The sequence below is a fragment of the Culicoides brevitarsis genome, chromosome 1, assembly GCF_036172545.1.
Source record: "Culicoides brevitarsis isolate CSIRO-B50_1 chromosome 1, AGI_CSIRO_Cbre_v1, whole genome shotgun sequence".
Lineage (NCBI taxonomy): Eukaryota > Metazoa > Arthropoda > Insecta > Diptera > Ceratopogonidae > Culicoides > Culicoides brevitarsis.
In genome coordinates, this window is record NC_087085.1 from 20,678,202 (window position 1) to 20,701,704 (window position 23,503).

The 23,503-nt window shown below is 28.7% G+C and overlaps 1 protein-coding gene across 1 annotated transcript in view; it reads right to left on the reverse strand.

Annotated features, from left to right (window-relative positions):
• Nucleotides 1-23,503, reverse strand: part of LOC134837177 (protein O-mannosyl-transferase Tmtc3) — a 97,643-nt gene extending 74,140 nt beyond the window's left edge. Inside the window, exons 1-2 of the mRNA XM_063852532.1 lie at nt 23,138-23,503; nt 17,214-18,015 (exon numbers count right to left, since the gene is read on the reverse strand). Of these exons, the coding sequence (XP_063708602.1) occupies nt 17,214-17,399 (186 nt within the window). The 5' untranslated portion in view covers nt 17,400-18,015; nt 23,138-23,503. The remainder of the gene's footprint in view (nt 1-17,213; nt 18,016-23,137) is intronic.

The window sequence follows — 23,503 nt, forward strand, 5'->3', positions numbered from 1 at the left end:
ATGAAAAAAAATTGATTGGAAAAATCGATTTCTTCCATTTTTTTCGTCGGAATTTACTGTTTAACATTCAATTGTGTGTGCAAAAAAAATGTAGAAGAAAATATGTCTGACAATTGGGATACATTTATCCTTCACTTGCACTTGAGATATCTGACATATTCAATTGAAAGCTTTTATATTACATTTTTGTTGCTGAATTCTTGACAATCAGACGCTTGGGTAAATAAGTACGCCTCTGCACTTACGGAAAAAACGGCTCGAGGATCACAATAAAAATAATAATAATCATAATATTACGAAAATTGTAGGCTTCACAAAATATGTCTAACGTATCACGATGATTATTATTTTTTTCTCTCTCCTCTTTTTTTTTGTCTTTTTGGCTTGTCTATCATGTCGCTTGTCATAGATTCACCCAAATCTGTCGCTTTTCTTCGTTGTATCACTTTCGCTTCATCTTACGACGTTTTTTTTGTTTTACTTTTTTGTCATAAGCAGTAACATGCATGAAGTTGACATCGCGTTTCGTTCGTCAACGGCACTCAGGTTGTGGATAAATTAAGCTGCCATTCAACTTTTCTTTGTGAATAAATATTTTCTCTTCTTTGCGTTTTATTTTTGGTGTGCGTGACGTCGTCGTCGTCGTCATGAATTTACTTTAATATTAATATCTTTGTCACATACGTTTTGTTGTTCCACTTTTCATGTTGAATGGGGAGGAAAAATTAAAGGGAGGATAGTTGTGGTTTTGAGACCATAAATAATTTTTTACCCATATCAGCTTTGAATATATTGAATTTTAGAAAATGTTCAAATTATATTTTTTTTAAATTAATAAAAAAAATATTTTCAAATTTGATGAATTTTGATGATTTTTTAGTTAATTTATGAAAATTTTTTTCAGAATTTCAGATAAATAAGAATTTAATAAAATACAAGTTTTTGAAGGTCTTTAAATAATATTTTATTGAAAACATATTTTAAAAAATTTATTTAAAGAAAAAAATAAAGAATTTTCAACAAAAAAAATTAAGTAAAATAATTTTTTTAACATTTATTTATATTTAAAAATAAAAATTAATAAGATAAAAAAATATAAAAATTTAAGTAACTTAAAAAATCGCCAATTGAACGAAAATTATGCTATCTGCTGAATTTACATTTTTATTATTTTTTAATTAAGAAAAATGATTTAATGAAAAAAAATTTTACTTTTAGAACTTAATTAATTTTTTTTTTAAATATTAACAAATTAATTATTTTCAACAGAAATTTTATTTTTTAAAAGAAAATATTTTTTCCACTTTACTAAAATTTGAAAAAATTTAAAACAATATCGAAAATTTTAGTTTTTCATTTGTCAAACAATCAAAACTCAAAAAACTTATCCTCGAAGACAAACCCTTGTAATTTGTCGTCAATTCACAAATCAATAAATTTTCAAAATATTTTCTTAGGCCTTGGAAATCATGTTTTGTTTTGCTTTTGTTTTGCCATGTCTTGTCCAGACAAACAACCGACATGTGTTATTCTAACCTATAAAAGGACCGTCCACACCCTTGTCGAACAAAGGAACATGGATGGCTTTCAGGCATATTTTCGGACGTATATCGGCAAACAAGGACACATGTCGTTCATTCTCGACAGCCGATGACGACGACGACGTCGACGACGCACTTAGAAGCCTTTTAAAAACATGAGTTTCTCGTGTTCACCAATAATAATAATATTACTAATAACAACGCAACACACTGGCGTTCACAGGAATTTTTTGTATTTTATTTTATTATTAAAGTGAACACAAGCTCTAAATTGGTGTTATTATCATCGTTCGTTGCGAGTCTCGAAATATTTGGACAAAGGACAAAAGTTTCACAAAATGCACGGAGTGAGAGGATGCCATATTGGTCGCATTAAAGACAAACACTTAACACCTAATACTTTTAGACATGTGTTCACTTTTGCCTACAGTTTGTTCGTTAGTCGACGATGCGATGCTCGGCGGTTGAAATTTTCTCCTAACGAAGCTTTTTGAGAAGAAATTTCGAAACGGAAAAAAAGCTCTTGAATGATAAAATTTAAAAATTTTTTTACCACAGGGCACATGCACTCGCATAAAGCCGTAAAAGCCTTTCATTAGGCAACCGAATGAAAAGAGAAACAGAGCTCACAAAGTTGTCCTTGCCTAAATTTTGTTCGATGGCAACGCATACTCGCTTTTAAAATGTATCGAATTGTGGCTTTTGAAGAATTTAATGGTAAATTTTTGGTTTTTGCATCAATGTTTTAAGCTGATTTTACTGTAAGCGAACCAATTTAATGAATGGAGGTATTAAGTTTGCCAGTTTTTATGGTCACTGACCAAATTTTGATCATTTAATGAACATTTTTAAAATTTAATTTTAATTTGACGAAAACAATTTGACGAAAAACAACTAAAAATAATTTAAAACTTTAAATAATTAAAATTTTTATTATTAAAAATTATTTAATTAATTAATTTAATTAATCATTATTATTTATTTTTTTATTAATTTAGTTTAATTTTTTATTCAATAAAAATTTAATTTAAATTATTTTTTGTTTAATTTAATTTATTTAGTATATTGACTAAAAATCGATAAAATTAATTTTTTATTCATAAACAAATTTTTTTCATTAAAAAAAATTAAATTAAAAATACTTGACCAAAATTTGTAAATCGCTATTTTGCTAATTCAACAAAATTTAAATTAATAGCTAAACTATGAATAAAATCCTAAAAATTTCCATCCTTTCTACATTCCAATCGATACAGTTCAATTAATTTTCTAATTTAAACAAAAATATGATGAACACAGCCATCGACCGAATAATAACTAAATAAGAAAAAAAGAAAAATCAAACCTCGTCAATATCTACGAAAAACCTTTTTAAACAACTCTCCTGTGTATTTCTGTTGAATTGTTATTAGAATTTCATCGCTATTGTACGCAACAACAAATAAAATAGACACATTGCTAATAAATGCAGAGCCTGTCAGTGAACGCACAACATTTGCAAAATTCTATTCAATTTCGGACACAAGCTACACACAATGAAATGATACACTTTCGGAAAATAACAATCATGTAGCTCTTGTCTGTCGTGCATAAATATGCGAGCAAGAGACGCAAAACACATGCCAAAAGTCTAGCGAAAGACGACGACGAGGACGACGCTATGCATGTTGATTTGTCGTCATGATATCACATCGCACGACGTACGAGAAGTTTGTTAATAATAATAGTAGTTCAGTGAGGGTAAAATTCTGTGGCACTGGAGCACGAGAGTTGCGAGAAATAATTTAAAAATAAAAAAAAAGAAAAAAAAATAATAAAAATAAAAGTTTATTTTATGTGAATGTGAAAATGTTGGCATTTATTTTTCTCGTTCCGATATCTTGTGGTTGTGTGGATTTGTCTGCATTATTAGCAATGCCAGAGCAAAGGAGAGACAGAAGCATGACAGTCAACATATCACTTGTGATGTGACTAATGTCTGCAATATCAGCATATTATGTTAAGTGTGTTGTTGTGATTGTCATTTCGAGTTAAATGCACAATTTAAGTGATTTGTTTGCTGTGTTTAAATGCACTTAACGGAAATTAATGTTGAACATTGCTGGAAAATAGCTCATTTTAGAACTTAGTATCCTTTAAATATTCAGTTTTGAAGTTCATTTTTGGCGAAAATTGAAAATTAAAATTTTATTGACAAAAAATAGGATATTTATTAAAAATATATTATTTTAATTAATTAATTAATTAATTAAAAAATTTAATTTAATTTAATGAATTTAAAAAAAATAAATTTAAATTTAATAATTTTTTTTAATTTAAACTTATTTAAATATTTAAAAAAAAAATATTATTTATTTATTTAATTAAATTAATTTAAAACAAAAAAAAATGTAAAATAAAAAAATAAAATTATTCTTATGATTCTTTTATTTTTTTATTTTGCACAAAAATTTACTTTTATTAGAAATTTCATGCTTAATAATTTTTAATAATTCAAAATATATATTTTTATAGTTTTTGAGCAATTTTATGGTGATTAGCATCCTCATTAGATCTTAATGGAATCTGGAAATGATTTTCACTTAACGCATATATTTTAATATTTTCAGTTTTTTTTTAGTATTTTGTCAGTATTTTATCAAATCTAGCTTTCAAAGCATGTGATAATGAACAAATTTCGAAAAATTCTAATTTTTGTATTTTTCACAATAGAAATTTGCTCCTCTGCTAAAAATGTGACTCAACAAGAAAAAGTTCCAATTGCAGGAAAAGAAGTCCTGATGAAATTAACTGACGTCAAATGTCATTGCGACAAAAAAATCATCGCTAACATCACTTGCAAGATTACCCCGGCTCGTAACAAACCAGGATCTCTTTCACTAGCATTATTTTTGTCAAAACCCGTTACAAATCACATAATGCAAATTCAACATTTTTACAAAGCAACTCACGGAAGAAATCAGCAATTTCGTCCTTATATATTCAATTTTCAGTTTGAATGGTGAGAAAAGGCTTAACAAAAAATTCATAAATTACAAGATTTTTTTTAACAGGTGTACCGCCATGGAAAGCTTTAATGATAAAGAATATCAAAATCAGTTAACAACGATTTTTGTACGAGTTGTTTCCAAAATTATTGATCCGAAAGTTTTTTTCAAGAAATGTCCACTTGAGGGATGGTGGATTGCTAACAATATGGACTTCAATAACCTCTATGGTTTTGGTCGTCATATTGGGAGACATATTTTACCCGAGGGATATCACAAATTTGCCTTAAGATTCACAAATCCACAAAATTACACGTACGGAGGAGTATCATTGGTACTTTTGATCAAAGGAGTTGGAACTTTTGACATGTCAATGTTGAGTTTTGGGTAATTTGAGCTAAAGGTCATTTCAAGGTCAAAGTTAATATTTTCTCTGTTTTGTCTGAAATTTCATAGTCAGATTTTTGACATGAAAAAAAAAATATTCCGGGCTATAATTTTTCGTTTATCCCTTTGGTTTTATTTTTCTTTGAACAATGAAAAGAATGAAATTATAAAGAGAGTAGAGTTATTATTTTATTTTTATTAGTCGTCATTGTTGAGAATTCATTCAACTTTCTAGGTTTTTTTTTTATAAAAAAAGGAAAGCGCTTTTTATCATTTTTAATTCTTTTTTGATTTAAAATTTTTTTTTCTAAACTTTTAATTTTTTTTAGCTCAATAAAAAGACAACATAACGCTTGAAATACCAAATTTTTCTCAATTTTTTGATATTTCACATAAAAAGTTCACTTTCGATTGCTTTTCTTTGTACTTTCTGTACTTTTCAGTCTCTAACTAACTGGAAGGCACAACAAGAAAAAACACATTCCATTTGAGAAAGTGTATGAAAAAGAGGCAAGTGCTCACATAAAATGTGAAAACGATGACACTCAGACATTTTTCTGTCGAGTACACGTGAAAGTACAGATAAAAGGGTTGCATGGCGCACGTTGCGTTGCTAGACAGGCAACGATCTCATTTGACCTTGAACTTTTTTTTTTATTATTTTATTTCATTCAAGTCTGCTTACTTGCGGGATTTCTCACTCGTTCACTCATTTTCATTTATTTATTTATCGCGCTCAATCTAATTTTCAACTTTTTTCCTTTGTACGTTCAACTAATCAAATCAAATAGTAAAGAGAGAAAAGTTTTGCTGCCTTTTGCCATCATCCACCCAAAAAGGATACATTTGTCTTCATTCTTTACTTCTCCAGAATTGCTTTTTGCACAAAAGTTGGATGATTTAATGTTTGTTATTTTTCAAAAAAAAAAGAGCATAAAAGAAATATTTAGCAAATTTTACGAACAATTTTTTATGTAGGTCAAGACGACAGAAAAGGTCAATGATGTAGAAGGAAAGAGATGTTTGTTTAGGGCAGCAAAACAGCGTTATTTACTCTCTTTCGCTCGATGGCAACATATTCACTCAATCAAAAGACACAAAATTCGATGTAGTGTACGTTAATTTATGGCTTCGTGATTACAATTTTTTTTCTCCGTGTTGTTTTCCTTCCAAGGTCGAATTTTATGTCTCCTTCGCTCTCTTTATTGATCGACCTTTTATTACGGGAAATCGTAAAAATTTTAACGAGCTTTTCAGTCATCATCATAATATTTTTTTGTGTTGAAAATGATGAGATTGAGGCTCAAAATTGAGCAATTTTGACATTTTTTAAAGGTAAAATTGAATTAAAGTTCAAAAGATTCATTTTATATTTGAGAAAAAATCAATTACAAGGTATAAAATTTTATAAATTTGCATTAGGGCAAAATTTTCAAATGTAAACTGGGCCAAAAATTTTAAATATGCTCTGGGACCCATCTGGGACTTAAATCAAAAATATGCAATAGGCCAAATTAATTTGACTTTTCAAATGTTCATAAGGCTAAAATATTTATTTTTAATAAAATTTTAGGAAAAGATCTTCAAAATTCAGTTTTAAAAGGAAAAAGTTATGATACCTGATCATAAAACTTTTATGAGCCCACCCCGATGATTTTATGTCCGAACCAAAATTAACTGATTCATTTAATACGAGAGACCAAAACACAATCATCATCCTCATCATATGCATACACAAAACAAAATGTGGGACGATAATCAGTCACGTACCTTAATTCCGGTTCCTCGTCTTTGTGTGACGTTCGGCGTGTGTATGTGTGAGAGAAGGAAGGTGGCAAGATTATGTTGTTCTAATTTTGTTTTTCGGAGAAACTTATTGTTGTGGCATGCCGCAAATATATTATGTATGCTCGTTGCTACTTGGCTTCGGAATGGGACGACGACGCACGGAGCGTCGAAAGAAGCGTTCGGAAGGAGAAGTTTTCTAAATAAAATAAATTGTTATGTGTCCCCCTTATACTTTTCTGTTGATTCATCATTTAATATTAATTTGAAGAAATAAATCCTAACGCCTAATAAATTAAATCCCTTAAGGCTTTTGATATTTGACTTCGTTTCGTGAAAGAAAATTATTTTATTAATCATGCAGAGGTAGAGAGGCGGCAAACGGAGACACAAACATTCGTAAATAAATAAAATTATTATTCGACAAACGTGTCCGGTGCGACTCTTTTCTTTCCCCGAAAATGTCTTCGGACACAATCATGTATCGAAGCCATAAATAAATACAAAAGAAAACAATGCACGATGAACACCACTGAATAGAGAGAGACTCGACACGAAGAAAAGCAAATCATCAATCAATGCTATTTCTCCGTTTCTGTTGATGTGTTGTGGTTGTATTTATGCGGTCTTCATCGACTGTGCATCGCTAGCCTAGCGGCAATAAATAAAAGGGGACGAAATTCCTTTCTCATTCTGTTTATGCATGGATCATAAAATTGTTGATTGAGCTTCGAGGTATATGTCGGCACCACAATAACACAACACGAACAGCAGCAGCAGCAACAACAACCGGTAACAAAATTTTCATGTGATAAATTTAATTAAGGCCTATCGTAAAATTTGAATGGATTGGGGATCGAAGCGTGATCGGAGCTATTTTGGCACGAAAGTGGTTGGGATTCTTGGAATATATGTACAATCAATGTAAGAAAGTTATTCGACATGAAAGGAGATATTGAAATTTTGTTCAAACGATGAACAGGAAAAGTTTAATTTAGCAAATTTCATCAAATTTTGGGGTTTTCTATTTTTTTATAAAATAAATTATCTACTTTATTTTAAATTTTATTTATTATAAAAATTAAGAAAATTAATTTAAAAATTAAATAATTAAAAAATTAATTTAAATTAATTATTTAAATCAATTAAATTAAATCAATCAATAATTAATTTAAATAAAATCATAAAAAAATCAATAAAATAAAAAATAATTATAAAAATTCAGACAAGAAAAATTAAAAGTTGGGAATTCGAATTTATTTAAAGATTAATAAGTAAAAATAATTATTTTAAAATTTTAGTTAAAATTTTTGTTTTTTTTTTCAATTTTTATTTTATAATTTTTTTTTTTTTTTGTTATTCATCATAATTTTTTATGATAATAAATATTTCATTAATTTTTTTTAATAATTTTTTATATTATTAATGGAAAAAAATTAATAAAATAAAAATTAATGTAATTAATTTTAAATTATTTTTTGTCAAAAAGATTTTTAAAAAATTAATTTTATTTATTTTTTTAATTTTTTTTTTAATATTTAAAAAAAAACCCAAAAACTATCATTAAAAATCAACTTTCGACCTAAAATTAACATCAAATTGCTGCTTTTCATACAAATTTTCATGACAAAAAATTCCGCTCCCATTCAACAGTTTCAAAAGCCTTTTCCTTTACTATTATTAACATTTCAATCAACACAGTCCATTCATTATCGCCAACCAAATCAAATGTGCGCACCGGCAATGCATTGTCACGGCATTTAAATGTTGACTTCTGCTTGGATGACTTTCTTCCGTTCTGCCGTTCGTTCGTTGGTTCCAATCATTTCAAGTGAAATGTGTGCCCACATAAATAAAACGAGGGATTATATTTATCATTTATTTAATTTAATCACATATCATGACGTTGCCGAAAATCCAATCAATTGAAATGAAAATGGAATATGATGTGTCATCATCAATATTTATGTTATTTTTGGTAGCATTTTTCGGACCTTCATTAATGCATTAAACGTAATTGAGGGAGAAAATTGTGAATAATTGAGGGATTGATGGGCATCCTTGATTAACAAGGATAAGAATTTTTCAACAAAAAAAATAATGGCTGAATAGCAGAAAAGCAAACAAAATAAATTATTTACAATTAATTAAATTAAAAAAAAAAAGAATTTTAAATGAAAAAAAATTAAATAAATTAAGAATTTTTCAACAAAAAAAAAATAATGATTATTTTTGCTGAATTAGCAGAAAAGCAAACAAAATAAATTATTTACAATTAATTAAATTCAAAAAAAAAAAAGAAGAAGACGAAAAAAAAATTTTTACGAAAGACGACCATATTGTTCTTCCTTTATTTTATCGATATTGTACAATTAGAGCACGAAATTGAGGGAGAAAACGACTGAGCAAGGATGGAAAAAAAAATAAATCAAATTATTTTTGCTGAATTAGCAGAAAAGCAAACAAAATAAATTTATAATAAATGAGAAGCGAAAAAAAAAAAGGAAAAAAAAATAAATAAACGATGGATCCGAAATAGAAGAAAAAGCAAAGCAAGAGAAATAACAAATTATAATTTTTGTTGGATTTTCTGTTATCATTGTATTTATATTTATTGTGTTGGGGCATGATTTGTTTGAGTTGCGTAACTTTCCCGCCAACCGACAGATACCAAACAACATTTAATGAATAATTGATGAGGGCGCCCGGTATTTAACTGGAATTCTTTGTCAAATACTTTTTACTTTGATTGACTGAATGACTGACATAATTTGCTGTTGACACCGAATCGTCATATTTTATGTCAGTTTTGATTAATTTTAAAGATTTTTCCTGTCAGTTGTGACGGCAAAGTAATGAAAGAAATTAAAGAGAAGGTCGACAGAATGACGAGAAGTAATTAGAAAACAGAGGAAAAAATTCTTTTAATTTTTGGACTAGAAGGAATTTTGACAGGTATGAATTTGATTTTTTTCCAGTTTTTAAATATTTATTTTTTTGATATAGAAATATTAAATTTTTTTTTTAATTCTAAAAAATGACGAAAAATTCCATAAAAAAATTTTAGCTGTAAATTTTTCATTTGCTAAAATCCTTTAAAAAATTTTCGATGTTCAATGAGGCGATTCAATCAATGAAAATTCAATACAATCAGATAGTTTCAAAGTACAAATCAAACACCAAATATTTACTTTGCTACTTTCAATGCAATTCATCGCTGATTGAACTCATCTTTACGATAAAAGTAATTTCTTGGGATTAGCTTTTTTGACTTCTGTCTGTCTGCGTAGGGATTTGAAATTAATTTTGAGAATTTTTTATCTCTGACCATTTTTTTCCCTGTTACATTTTTTTTATTTTTGCACAAGATACCGATAAATAATTTTTGTTTTCCGTAAAAGTGAACATTTTCCTCCCAACAGATTTTATCAGCGCACCACACAAACACGCCGTCGCCTGTCAGAAACAAGAAGACGTAACGATTGGAAAATATTGCAAATGAATATTCGCTTGATGCTCGTTTTGAGAGACGACGGAATTCCGTATATATTTTTTTTATGGGAAAAGGAAAAACGACGACGAAGATGGCAACGAGACACACGCACAACCATTACAACATTCATTTATTTGTCAAAGAATATTTAGCGAATGTTTAACTTGCTTCCTTTGAAATAAAACGAGATAAAAAAAAGCACAGCAAGAAGAAGAAGACGACACAAATGAAGAAGAACGAAAAAAACGCACAGAGTATTAGTTTCATTTCGGGGTAAATAAAATAAAATAAAGCAGGCATCAAATAACGCGCGTAGAAGTTGTACGGGTGTGTGCGAGAGACAGTTAAACGATATAAAAGTATTAGTATTATTAAAGCTTTTTGGCAGAAGATGGAACAGAGCACTGTTTTTTTTACTGCTGAAGAGCAAACGAAACAGACAGTCGGCAAAATGAATGAATGTAAAGTCGTAAAATGTACTGAGAAAGTAGAGCACAAAAGCAAACGGAGGGAAGGATATCTATTTATTATCATTTTACATTCCAATTCTACTCTGGAAAATCCTTCGCTTAAACGTAATGTGGTTAAGAAGTGGATTAATTTCACTCTCTAAAGGTTAGTTTTAGTTTTTTTAAGATTTTAGAGCTAAATTGAAAACTCTTAGAAATATCTTTGAAATTCTCAGAGTTAAATTTGAAACTCTCAGAGCTAATTATGAAATTCTTAGAACTAAGTTCGAAATTCTTAGAGCTAATTATGAAATTCTTAGAACTAAGTTCGAAATTCTTAGAGCTAAATTTGAAACTCTAAGAGCTAATTATGAAATTCTTAGAACTGAATTTGAAATTCTTAGAGCTAAATTTGAAACTCTCAGAGCTAATTATGAAATTCTTAGAACTAAGTTTGAAATTCTTAGAGCTAAATTTGAAACTCTCAGAGCTAATTATGAAATTCTTAGAACTAAGTTCGAAATTCTTAGAGCTAAATTTGAAACTCTCAGAGCTAATTATGAAATTCTTAGAACTAAGTTCGAAATTCTTAGAGCTAAATTTTAAACTCTAAGAGCTAATTATGAAATTTTAAGTTCAATTTTCTTATAGCAAAGTTCTTTATTTTAGAGTTCAATTTAAATTCTACATTTTAGTCCCTTTAAGGATAATTTTCAACCACAGAGCATCTTTGTGTTGTTTCATTTCCGTTACGTCGTTCCTAAATCTTCATTTTTGTTTGTTGATAAATAAAATATCTCACTTTGCACAGCAAAAAACGAGGACCGGAAGTGCTCCAGACTATTTTTGGGTTACCCTAATACGATAAGCCACGGCGATCTAGGCTCAATTTATAAAAATAAACCAAATCCTAGATTCGTATTTTTTGCAAATAAACTTCTTTCTTTCCACATTTTCATCTATTTTCTGTATTTATCAGACAAGTAGGCGCGCTGCTGCCTGTTGTAGTGTTGTAGAGGCGACGAATGATGATGATGATGATGATGTTAGAAAGACATTCGCCTCGTCGTTCCATAACGAACATAACAAATACTGGGTCTTAATCTGTAATTAGTTTTAATTTGATCTAATTAAATAAGAAAATAATTTATTTTACCACGAGCTGCCAGCACACACATAGCAACTCAGATATAATCATCAGATCCCTACACAAATTCAAGTTAATCTTTTATTTAATATCCCTTTCCATTCATTTTTTTTTTGCTCTTCTCACTTCAGACGTATGGAAAAAAAGTCGACAAACATGGCCCAGTTCCATAAAATAGGAAAGAAAAAAAAAGTTTATGTTAGTTAACGATGATTATATTTTTCTCTCTCTCTCTCGCTCGTTCGCGCCTGAACTTTTATTCCCCAAATATTCGAGAAGAGATTTACTTTAACTTCCCATTTAGTGCTGGACAACTTTTTTTATTGTCACAAAACGAGAGAAGGAGAACTTTGTTGCTTTGCGATATAAATGGATTACGGCAGTAGTTCCAAATTCCGACGAAAAAAGGTGTCTTTCCATGTTTAGTTCACCTACCTGCCACAAAATTTATGTGCAAGAGGATAAAATCTTTAACCGTGTTTCGCTTAAAGTAAAGTCTTCCGGAATTTTTATCTGTTTTTCGATTATATAAACATTGAATGTTTACAAGGCATCCAGGCAAGTCTGATACAAAATAAAATAAAGTATTTTTAGCAGTTTTTTTATATTATTTCTTCTGCTTGCTAGTTTTCTTGGATGTGAAGAAGTATTGTATCTTTAATGTTTGTTGCCGCTTTTTGAAAGTTTTTTTTTTACCCTTTTTTATTATTTGGGGAAATTTTATTTTCGTCTGAGATATACTGCTATAAAAATATTGGCTAAGTGAAATTTGTTGGATTTATTATCAATTTATGTGGTAAAGTTTTGCATGGCGCACGTGAAAGATTTATTGGCAAAGTGTCGTCGTTTTGCATGGAGATTGCAAGTGGGAAAATGAGGTCAAAGTTGTTTTTTATTGAGTGAATAAAAAACTGGAAAATTGGCTGGATTAGGGTAAATTTTAAAGAATTTGACGATAGATGGCGCTTTAATTTTAAAAAATTTAAGATTTTGGTTTTAAGTTAGTCAAATATATGGAAAACGTCTAAGTAGAAAGTTCAAAAAGAAAAAGTAATTGAAAATAAATTCTTATTAAACTTTTTATAGCTACTTCAACTAAATCATAGATGGCGCTTTGATATTTAAATTTTTATTATTTTGGTTTTGAATCAACCAAACTTTTAAAGTATTCAATCAAGTATTTAAAGTATTGATGAGAATAGAAAATTTGAGAAAAAGAATTTTTTGAAATTAATTTTAATAGCAAAACCTGCAATAGATGGCGCTTTTGTTAAAATGTCTTTTTATTTATTTATTTTTTTTAAAAATATATGTAGGTGGCTCTTTCAGATTTGAAATTTGCCTAAAAATAGAAAAATTCTGCTTAAAAATATCTATAGCTTGATTAATTTAGGATAACGTTAAAAAAATCACAAGAGATGGCGCTTTATTATCAACTTATTCGCAAATTTCGTTCAAATCGATCAAAAAATTATTATAAATCAGCTCAAATGCAGTGAAGTCTTAAAAAATCAATTTCAATTCAGAAAATAAACTTATTGATCCTTTTTTATCACAAAGCAACGTGCTCTATCGCCGTTCAATAAAACGAGTAAATCTCTCATTTGTTAAAATTAAATATCTGGTCATCGGCAAACCAATCAAGCGTAGCTTCAAACAACATTTCTGACAGCTATAATTCATAAAATTACAATTACCCAAAATGCGAACAAAATGTACACAAAATTAATCATCGATTTAATTTGATATTCAACAGAAACGTCGCCATTAATTATTGGCAATTTTATTTTATTTTACATGCATGAAAATCCGCTGCATACAGATTTCCTCTCGAATTATGAATAATAAATAATTTGCGTATATACATATCTGCAAATTGAAAAGAGATTTAAACTCAGATAGAGCTAAACGTTTCAAATTAAACGACAATTACACGAATTTCTCCCCTTGAGCTTAATCCCAGCTCAGAATTTTTTTTTTTTCGAGATTAATAAATTCAGTAAATTCAGACGACTCGACTGTACTTGAATATAAAGTAAATTTAGTTAATTAATATTATTTTCCGGGAATTCAGTGGCACACACATATTCGTGTTTTCCATGCCAACCTTTGATGCCATTCGATGCGTATACGACTGCGAATCATCACCACTCGAGATAATTATTTGAAATTTCGCTTTTCGACAAAAGGCAAGGTTCGGAGAGATATTTTAATACAAAACGATAATACCGTAATTAATATGCTTCCAATTTAGTTGTCATGACATTGTGCGTGACATTGTGATCATCTCTTGTTTTCGCTTTTTCGCTCATTGTCGTCGTGCAGGTGAAAACAAGTTTAAAGGTGAATCGTTGAAGGATGAAAATGCGAATAATGAGGAAAGGTCGTCGTGCGTGTATTTTCACTCAACTTTTTTTTTTTTGTTTAAAGAAGGTGTATCGCAATTCTCCGGAAATTTTGTTGAACAAAAACATTTACTTAATGTTGTTTGTGTTTTCAAGAACGAGGAAGAAAAAGCATAAAAGAGACACCCGGCGGCTGCTTTTGTCTTTCTTTCGTTCTCTTCTGTTCTAAAAATAAAGGAAAAACTGATGTTTGATGAAAAATTTCCCGGTTATAAATCTGCCGCTTTTCAATTTAATTATAAAGCGTCGACTGCCTTTGTTTCGTCTTCCACGCAAAACTTTCATAAAAATGGATAGTAATTACACAACACATTGATTAGCTCGTTATGTCGAGCGTCGCAGCAGGGAGGGAAGGGGATTTTCTCAACGAAAATTTGATATCCAATGTAAAAATTTTCACTCATTGTAAATAATGAAGCAAGCATGTTGAAGAGGAAGAAAGACAGCATAATAGATGATGATGATGATAAGATGACAATTACTGTCCAATTAGGGTGTCTTCGTACAACGGACAAAGTGTTCGCACGCAACGCAATATTTCTTTTTTTTCCTTCTAAAAAATTTCTCATAATTAAACGCCATTCCCACTTCACATTTTTCACCAAGAAATTCGAACGAAAGTGATATAAATTTTGTTTGATATTTCCGGTAGATTTCTAAAAGAAAGAAAAAAACCTTCGGACAATATGATTGAAAAACACGCAGGATTCATTTTATTGTCGAAAGCAATCATTGTTTCAATTTTCTTTTTCCATTTTATCTCGTTCGTTCGTACAAACTACTGTAGACACGAATTAATGAAGGAAAATTATGGGTACCATTGTTTATAACTAGTTTCATTCTTAATTAGTGTAACTACTGTCTAGTTGCGTAAAAAAGTCGGAACGAAAAAGGAGGAGGAGGAGGGAAAGAAAATACAATAATGACTCAGGAACGTTTTACGTAATTAAAAGAATTCTGGAAATGATTTTTTTTTCTTTGGTAGATTTAAAGGGGGAGTGAAGGGAAATTAAATGAAAATATAAAAATTCAGGAATATAATTAGGGAGAAAATAATATCACGGGTCAAAGTACAGTAAAATTAAAAATTATTTGGTATTTTGAAAAATAATTTCAAGTGATGACTTTGGATTTTTTCAAGTTTCAAAATACTTTTAACAAAAATCAGTAAAATTTTTTAAAATTATTATTTTTTTTTTAATTATTTATTATTCATTTCAAATTTCTTAGTTCTAGTTTTCCGGGAAACAATCACAAAAAAAAAGTGGTAACCCACGGTAACCCACCAACTGGCACGAAAAGAAAGGCGTTGCAGAGCGCATTTAAGAGATAAAGAGAGAATAGTAATAGAAGTATAAAAAAAGATAGTTTTAAAGTAGTTTCTGATTTTTTTTTCCATTCATTCACAGATTTCCCAAAAATCTTGACACTGACTCATGAAGTACGATTTTTCCTCGCAAATGAAGCCTGATTTGCTCTCAATTGCTCTGAGCTCTTGAAGCAGTCGGTTAAACAATGTTATGGCCCGGAATTCCAAAAAATTAAATTTAAAAAAAATTTGGGTATTGGGTATATTCCGATATTTGGTTTTTTGGTAAAAAAATATTAAAAAAATTAAGCTTTTTTTTTGTCTTTTTAAGCTTTTCTTACTAACTTTATAATAAAAATTGAAAAAATTACGATTTGAAATTTTTAAAAAACTTGTGACTAATCTTCGTCTATGGATGGCGCCGAGGCGTGCGTCAATGTCAACTGGGGGTCTCGATATCCCAGGTGACATTGACATAATTAAGATTCTCTCTCTTTCGTGCCAGCCTCCGTCGAGTGCAGACGTGTATGCGGCGTACTCTTCAATAAAGTTTCGTTTTAATTGGAAGCTCTCGTCTTTATATTTTACCTCCCTAGCCCTCTAAGGCGTGAAGCCTGAGGGCGAATCCTTCCCGAACCATTACAAACTTTAAAGTCCATCGATGAAAATTTATTTATTTTAGTCAAAAATTATTTATTTTAGTCAAAAATTATTGAAAAGCTTGTGGCTTTGCTTTTATCTTTGCTATAAAAATTCGTTTGAGCATAAAAAAATAAAAATATTTTTTAAAAATTTAATTAAAATAAAAATTTAACTAAAAGTAATTCAGAGTAAATTAAATTAGAAAATTAAATCAACTGTAAAATCGTTTCACACATTAATTTAAATTTCTAATATAACTTCCAAGAAATCTTTTCATTCGCCCTTTGATTGTTGCAATTCCATGAAAATTCAATTCAAAGTAAATACTTCGTTGGTCATTTCCGTTCGCAGTCACTTAAAGGATTTCCTCATCTTCGTCACTTATCGTCTTCTTTATGATAATTCCTGTCCATCCCCTTCCTGCCATTTTTTTTTCTTATCTCTTTTCATGTCCACATCACGAGATAACTGATGCGGAAATGAACAGAAGATTGAATACAAGAACATTTTCTATAGAAACTCGTCCAGCAGCTCAAGTATTACATAAAATATAAAGAGAAACGGCTAAAAATGTGTCAATATACATTTTGCAAATAACTTTACACTAAATTAAATTCCCTGTAACTGCAAAGTTTTTCCCGTTGCATTTTTTTCACACCTTCGACACTTTTATTGTTGTTCTTGTTCATATACTTTTGTGCAAAATGAAAAAAAATATGAAAAGAAAAAAATGTTGCAATCCTTTTATTCTTTTCCTTCTTTTTTTCTTGTCTTGTACGTAATAATAATAGTGAAGTTAAGAGTTTGAGCAAATAAAAGTACAAAATAGGGGGAAAAAGTTTTCCATGTACGAGTCTCTTGTCTTTTGCAGCGAACGCCACAACATCAGAGAAGAAAAGAGTGAATGGGTGTTAAATAACGCTTCACATCCTCGTCGGCATGTGTGAAGTGCTAGTTCAGTTCAACAAATAAGATAACAATTGAATCAAGTGTCATTTGTGGTCATTTGTCAGTCGTATGTCATCCGTTTAAATTATTCAAAAGACAACAAAAAAAAATTATTCTTACCTTGTGCATCGGCGTACCCCAGAAATCATTCAAGAAGACACTTTTTATCGGTGTGTGTGGCCGCAAATCACGATTTTCCTTAATAGCACTTATGTCATCGAACACAAAACCGCAGTAAATGCTGTTGTAATAGCAAATTATGCATGTTAGGACAATTATTGCCCCGCACAGTTGTTGCGATGACATTTTTATTTAATATTTATTTTTTTCTTATTTATTTGAAAAATTATATTTTTTTATTTATTTTCTACTTCATTTAATTTTTACCACAATTATTTATTTTATTTTTTAAGCAGATACATTTAAACATTGATTCATTTATATTTAAACATTTATTTAACACTTTTTTTTATTTATTTTATATTTTTTAGGGACAAAAAATCTTCTCAATTATGATGATGCCCGATGATGATATCACCACTTATTCAAAAAGGGAACGAACCTTTTATCATCATTTTTATTACTTCACATTCAAAGGTTGGAAGAAGCAGAAGTATCACTTCTTACCGACATTTCACGTGTCGTTTCACAGGAAAAAAAGAAATAAAAAATAGCAAATAAAGAGAAAAAGGATTTTTTTCTTCCCTTTTTATTTTTGAGCGTCCTTGAATGAAATTTTTACCTTTTTTTTCGTTCACGACATCCAAATGTCGTCAAACAGAAAATTCTTTGAAGTCTTTTTTCTTTTTTTTTTGATGTCTTCTTTGTCTTATCGTGCTATTTTTCTTGCTGATTCACGTGTGTGACATGTTGCCGGAGAAAGTTGAAAATTAAGTTAATTCAACCTTTTGTATCACATCACCTATAAATAAATAAATAAAATGAGTTATTCGCTTGTATATGAAGAAGCATGAGGATGAGGAGTGTAGTTTGTTTGCAAAGGTTTAGTTTTGATATAAAATTGTAAATTTTTAGGGTTTTTGGAGATTATTAAGGTAACAGACTTGTGTTTTTATAGTGGGGACAAATTTACAACCGAATGGCCTGGTATTTTTTTTATTAGAAAAAGGGGTTAATTGGGAAAAGTTTTGCTTGATGATGTTGCACTAAAGGCGGCGGATGGAGGATGAGAGAGAAGCAAAAACAAATGGAATGGTGAGAAAAGTAATTTTGTTAAGAGTTGATTGACAGGACAAGACAAGAAATTTACGAGGGAACATCATTTTTAGATTTAATTAAACAAAAAGGGGTTGTCCGATAATGTTTGTAGTTTATGGAAGCAAACAAAACTAGAAACAAAGTGAAAATTTTGTAATTATTTTTGATTAAATTTTCATTGAATTAATAACTAAGAAAAAATTTAAATTTTAGAAGAGCTAACTTTTCAGATTTGAGAGCTAACTTTTTTGTTTTTAATTGAATTTTTTATATTTAGGGATAAAAATAATTTTTAAGGCATCTAAAAATAACTCAAAGTTTAAAAATTTAATTTTAGCTCTAAAAACTGAATTTTAGCTTTTTAGAGCTAACTTTTTAGCTTTGACTTGAATTTTAAAAATTAGGAGATAAAAAATAAGTTTAAGGCATCAAAAAATAACTTAAACTTTAAAAAATTGATTTTTAGCTTTAAAATTGAATTTCAGCTTTAAAGAGCTAACTTTTTAGCTCCAAAGACTAATTCGTCAAAAAATTAAATTTTAATTTAACATAAGACTAAATTTTAATTAGTTTTTAGTCTAGATCATTTATTTAAAAGATTTTAATAATTTGAAAAAAATTTAAATAAAAATCTTGAAATTACCAAAAATCCAAATTTAGCTCCAAAAAATCAAAAGAAAAATTACTTCAATTTATCAACAAAAAAGATCCTTCAAATATTTCAACAAATATTTAATGTTCAACTCCCAGCAAGAACAGTCCTAATTCATAATTAACATTCTCCCATACTTAAAATTTCTCGCTTTGTCAGACACACATTGCGGCATGTTACTAGCAGAACACACCCAAAGATAAATTTAAAGATTAATTGGATTTCTTGGAAAATTTTTAATTGGGTTGTGCGAAAAGATCTACTGACTGCAAAAAGAAAAGTTTTTTTTTTTTGATTTCCCTTCAGTGTGCCGAGTTTTCATCTGTAACACAAAAACTGCTGTCGACAAGCTTGTCTAAGTCCTCTCTTTTTTATGGTGCCGAATATTTACAAGAAAATTTTATATGACTCCCATCAAAGTTTGGGATAATTGCTCTTGTAATATAAATTAAATGGAGAAAAGTCCTATAAAAGCTTCTTTTCTTGTTTTAATGCACGAGCCAAGAGACTGAATGTTCATTAAAAAAGGTCCAAAAGTCGTAAAAAAAAAGACGGAATTTCACCCAAAAATAGACTCAAAGCGTAATTTTCTGTAATTTTCATCATTTCTTCAAAATAGAGAGAAACTTTTGTATGCTTACTTAAACTTCTATTCGAGATAAAATGTCTTCTCTCGTCTTTTTCATTGCTATGTCGTTAGTTAGTTTGACGCATTTTCTGCACAATTATTTAAAAGTAAGCAAAAGCTGACCATGCAGAAAGACGGAGAACGAGCCTGACCTAGTTTTGTTGTAAAAGTAAAAGAGATTGTTTTTCTTCTGCATTTTTGCCTATCGTCTCAAAGAGGAAATGCAAAAGACCGACAGCAAGCAGATAAGAAGATTTCTTTCGTTTTTCTTTCGTTCTTTGAAAAGTTTTTTTTTATCAAGCAAAGCAACTAAAAATTTATAGAAAAAGAGGAAGAAAGTAGTTCATGTCCTTCTTGATTTTTTTTTATTTATTTAAATAAATTGTGAAAAAAATGTAAGAAGAAACTTCAAGTCCAATTAGAACTTTTGTGGATGAAATGATCAAAGAAAGCGATTTTTTAATTAATATTTTTTAAGATTTTTTTTGCCACTTCAAAAAAATAAAGTTTAATGAGGTTTTTACCTCTTCGAACTTTTTCGTGCGGAAATGTAACAATTTTTTAACTTTTTCATAACAATAATGGGCAAGAAAATTTTCAATGTTGATTCTTTCAATTTTTTCCATTTTTCCACAAAAATTGAAGTAACAAAAAATAAAATAAAAAAAAATTATTTTTATATTGAACGAAAATTACTTTTACGTTTTCGGAATACTAACAGAGAGAAAATATTGATTGACTTTAATGGAAATACATTAACGGGGTGTATTTTTTCTCCGTTTTCGTTTTCTTCTCCCTTCGCACACCAACACATGTCTTTTTGCAGACTGTCGGGCGTCGAACGTCAAAACATGATAAATAACGGCAAAAAATACTGCCCGGCTCGGTTATTTAAGTGCCTCAAAATTGCTTTTCACTGAAAAGCTGAAAAATCCTTTCAGACACGGAAAATTTTTTAATTAAAATGAAAATTTGCGTCTGTATGTCGTCGCTGATGCGAGTTGCAGTCATCGCACTTGTCAGTCTCATGCGAGTTCGCAAAATGTTAATTAGATCTGAATAGTGCCGCATAGCTAATATAATTTAATTATGTAGCCAAGATTTGCGTTTATAATTGAAACTCACTCGCCAGAATTCATTTTGACGGAACATATTTTATTATTTGGACACATCACGAAAACGCATGCTGGCCGTTTTTGCGTATAATTAACAAAAGCAAATAATTAATTAGTTTAATTTCTGTGAGGTGGTGTCTAACTCTCGCTCGCACTCGCGCTCATTCTCATGCCATGGCAAATATAATCAATCGTTCATTATTATTCAAATGTGTCGGTAAAACTCAAAAGCCAATATTCCCATTAGAATATAGTTATGTTTGTTTGAGCGAAATTGTTAGCAAGCCGTAATTCAATTTGTTAATGAAATCATAGTGGTGCAGCAGTTCGTTAATTGATTTATATTGATCTTCATCACTCACGCAAGGTAAATATTTTGGAACAAAACAAAAATAATAATAATAAATTTTAATAAATAAAATTATTAAAAAAATCACTGATTAAATTTTCTTAAAGTAACTAAACAAAATAATTTAAAAATATATTAAATAAAAGAAAAAAATTATTAAAAAATTACACTAAACAATTTTTGATATTTTAAATATAAATTTTCAAAAAATAATTTTTTTAGCTAAACATAATTTTATCTTTTTATGAGCTATAAAAAAATTAAAAAAAATATTTGAATAAAATAACACTGAATAATTTTTATTTTTTTTAATCATTTTTTAATTTTTTTTTTAATAAAAAAATAAAAAAAAAATACTGATTTAATTTCTTTTTGTGTAACTGTACAAAATTTAAAATAAAAACATATTTTAAAAATTCAAAAAAATAATAAGAAATTAAACTGAAATATTTTTCTTATTTTACCAAAAATTAAAAAAATAAAATTTTTACTAAAAAATAATTTAAGCTTTTTATGAGATTTAAAAAATATAAAAAAATATGTAAATAAAGTTATTAAATTTATTTAAATATTTTTTAATATTTTTTTAACTTATTAAAAACTAAAATTATTCTTTTAAAATTTATAACTGCACTTTTTTCACTAATTTTAAATAACTTTTTATCAACTAACATTAATTTTTTTCATATTTTTCACTGATTTAAAATTTTTATCCACTTCTTTTAATAAAACTTTTTACTTTGTTAATTAAATTTGACAAGATAATTGTCTCTCGATTTATTCTTCTTTCATTTTTTTATACACTGTCACTCCACTAACTTTTTTTTTAATAAAATTCAAAAGTCATTCTTTTAATTTTTCTTTTCACTTTTCTTCTCAGATTCACTTTTTTATTTAATTTTTTCTGCAAAAAAAATTTTTTTTTTTTTTTCATTTTTTTTAACTTTTCACAAATTGCCAATCAAACAATTATTATTTATTAAAATTTTTATTGTTTTTTTGTTATCATTAAAAATTAAAATAATAATAAACTTGTCACACTTTTTTCCTCTTTCTCTCTTATTTTTTTTTCGTTTGTTTTAATGCCTTCAAATTAAAAAATCAACGAATTGTTTTTCCAAGAAAAAAAAGTCACTTTGTTCATAAAAGGAAAGTATTCAACAATACGACAAAACAACAAACAACAAAAAATATTAAAATAAAAAGGAGGAGAAGTAATATAAAATAATAAAAAAGAAATTCTCTGTGGAGTGGTGCGAACAGTTTTCCGAATAAGTGAATGACGGGGTGTCACACTGAAAATGGGTGGAATAATAAAGAACCAAAAAAAAAAAATAAACCTTCATTTTTTAATGACAATGCAAAAAAAATAAAGAGAAAATTATTATTATTATAATTTGTAAATTATGACACCAACTTTACTTTGGGGATCGAGGGAAATATTTATATTTTTTCTCGGTGCGAAAGTTCAGGCAAACGTAAAATAATAATAGGTCTGGGTGCTGTTGGACATTTATTTCCCTTTTTTTGATGTGTCCGTTTTAAAAAAAAATTATTTATATTTTTTTGCCTTTTTTCATGCGTGATATTTTTTTCGGTCACAATAATTCCGATAAAATATTTTTTTTTGCAAATTATTTTACGTTTTTCACACAATTTTGCTAGATTTCACACATTTTCTCGTCTTTTTCGCAATGTATAACTCTGAGATTTTTTTGTTATACACTCGTCTATCGATACAACACCGACCTACAACAACAACGAGAACATCGCATTCTCTCTCGCCTCAAGTTCATCGCGCACTTCTGTACGAACGTCAAGTAACAATAACACCATGCGTGCACGCCAACATACGCGTACCGAAAAACATCGCAACAGAAGTGTCAAAATAATGAAATCAATGATTTTAAAGGTGAATGAAACCTTAGAAAAATTGATGTTTCTGCCATTTGCGGGACAATTACGGGATTTTTGGGAAATTGCAACACGGGAAATGATGTTCAATGGTTTAGGGATTATTAAAAATCGGTTGAATTTGTTTTAAATTGATGAAAAATGTGAAAATTTGACACAAATACGTACACAATTCACTTGTAACATGAAAATTTTCGGAATATTTTGTCGATTTTTTTCTGTTTCTGAACACTTTTTGTTAATTTTTTATGATTTTCTGTATTTTTAGTTTTATATTTTTATTTTGAGTTTTGTCTCAACACTTTTTTGTTGCAATTTATTTGATAATTTTACATTTTTTCAGTATTTCTTTGCTTATTTTCTCTTGTCACATGCGACAACGTACAGAAAATCAACTTCTGTTATACACTTTTTTCTCTGATGCAGAAAAGGGAGAAATATTCACTTTCTGATTAGAACGCGGATTAAAATGCAAGAACGTCTATTTGCCATTGTGGTTCGACTTGGACTGATTGTTCATCTGCGAAATCGTGT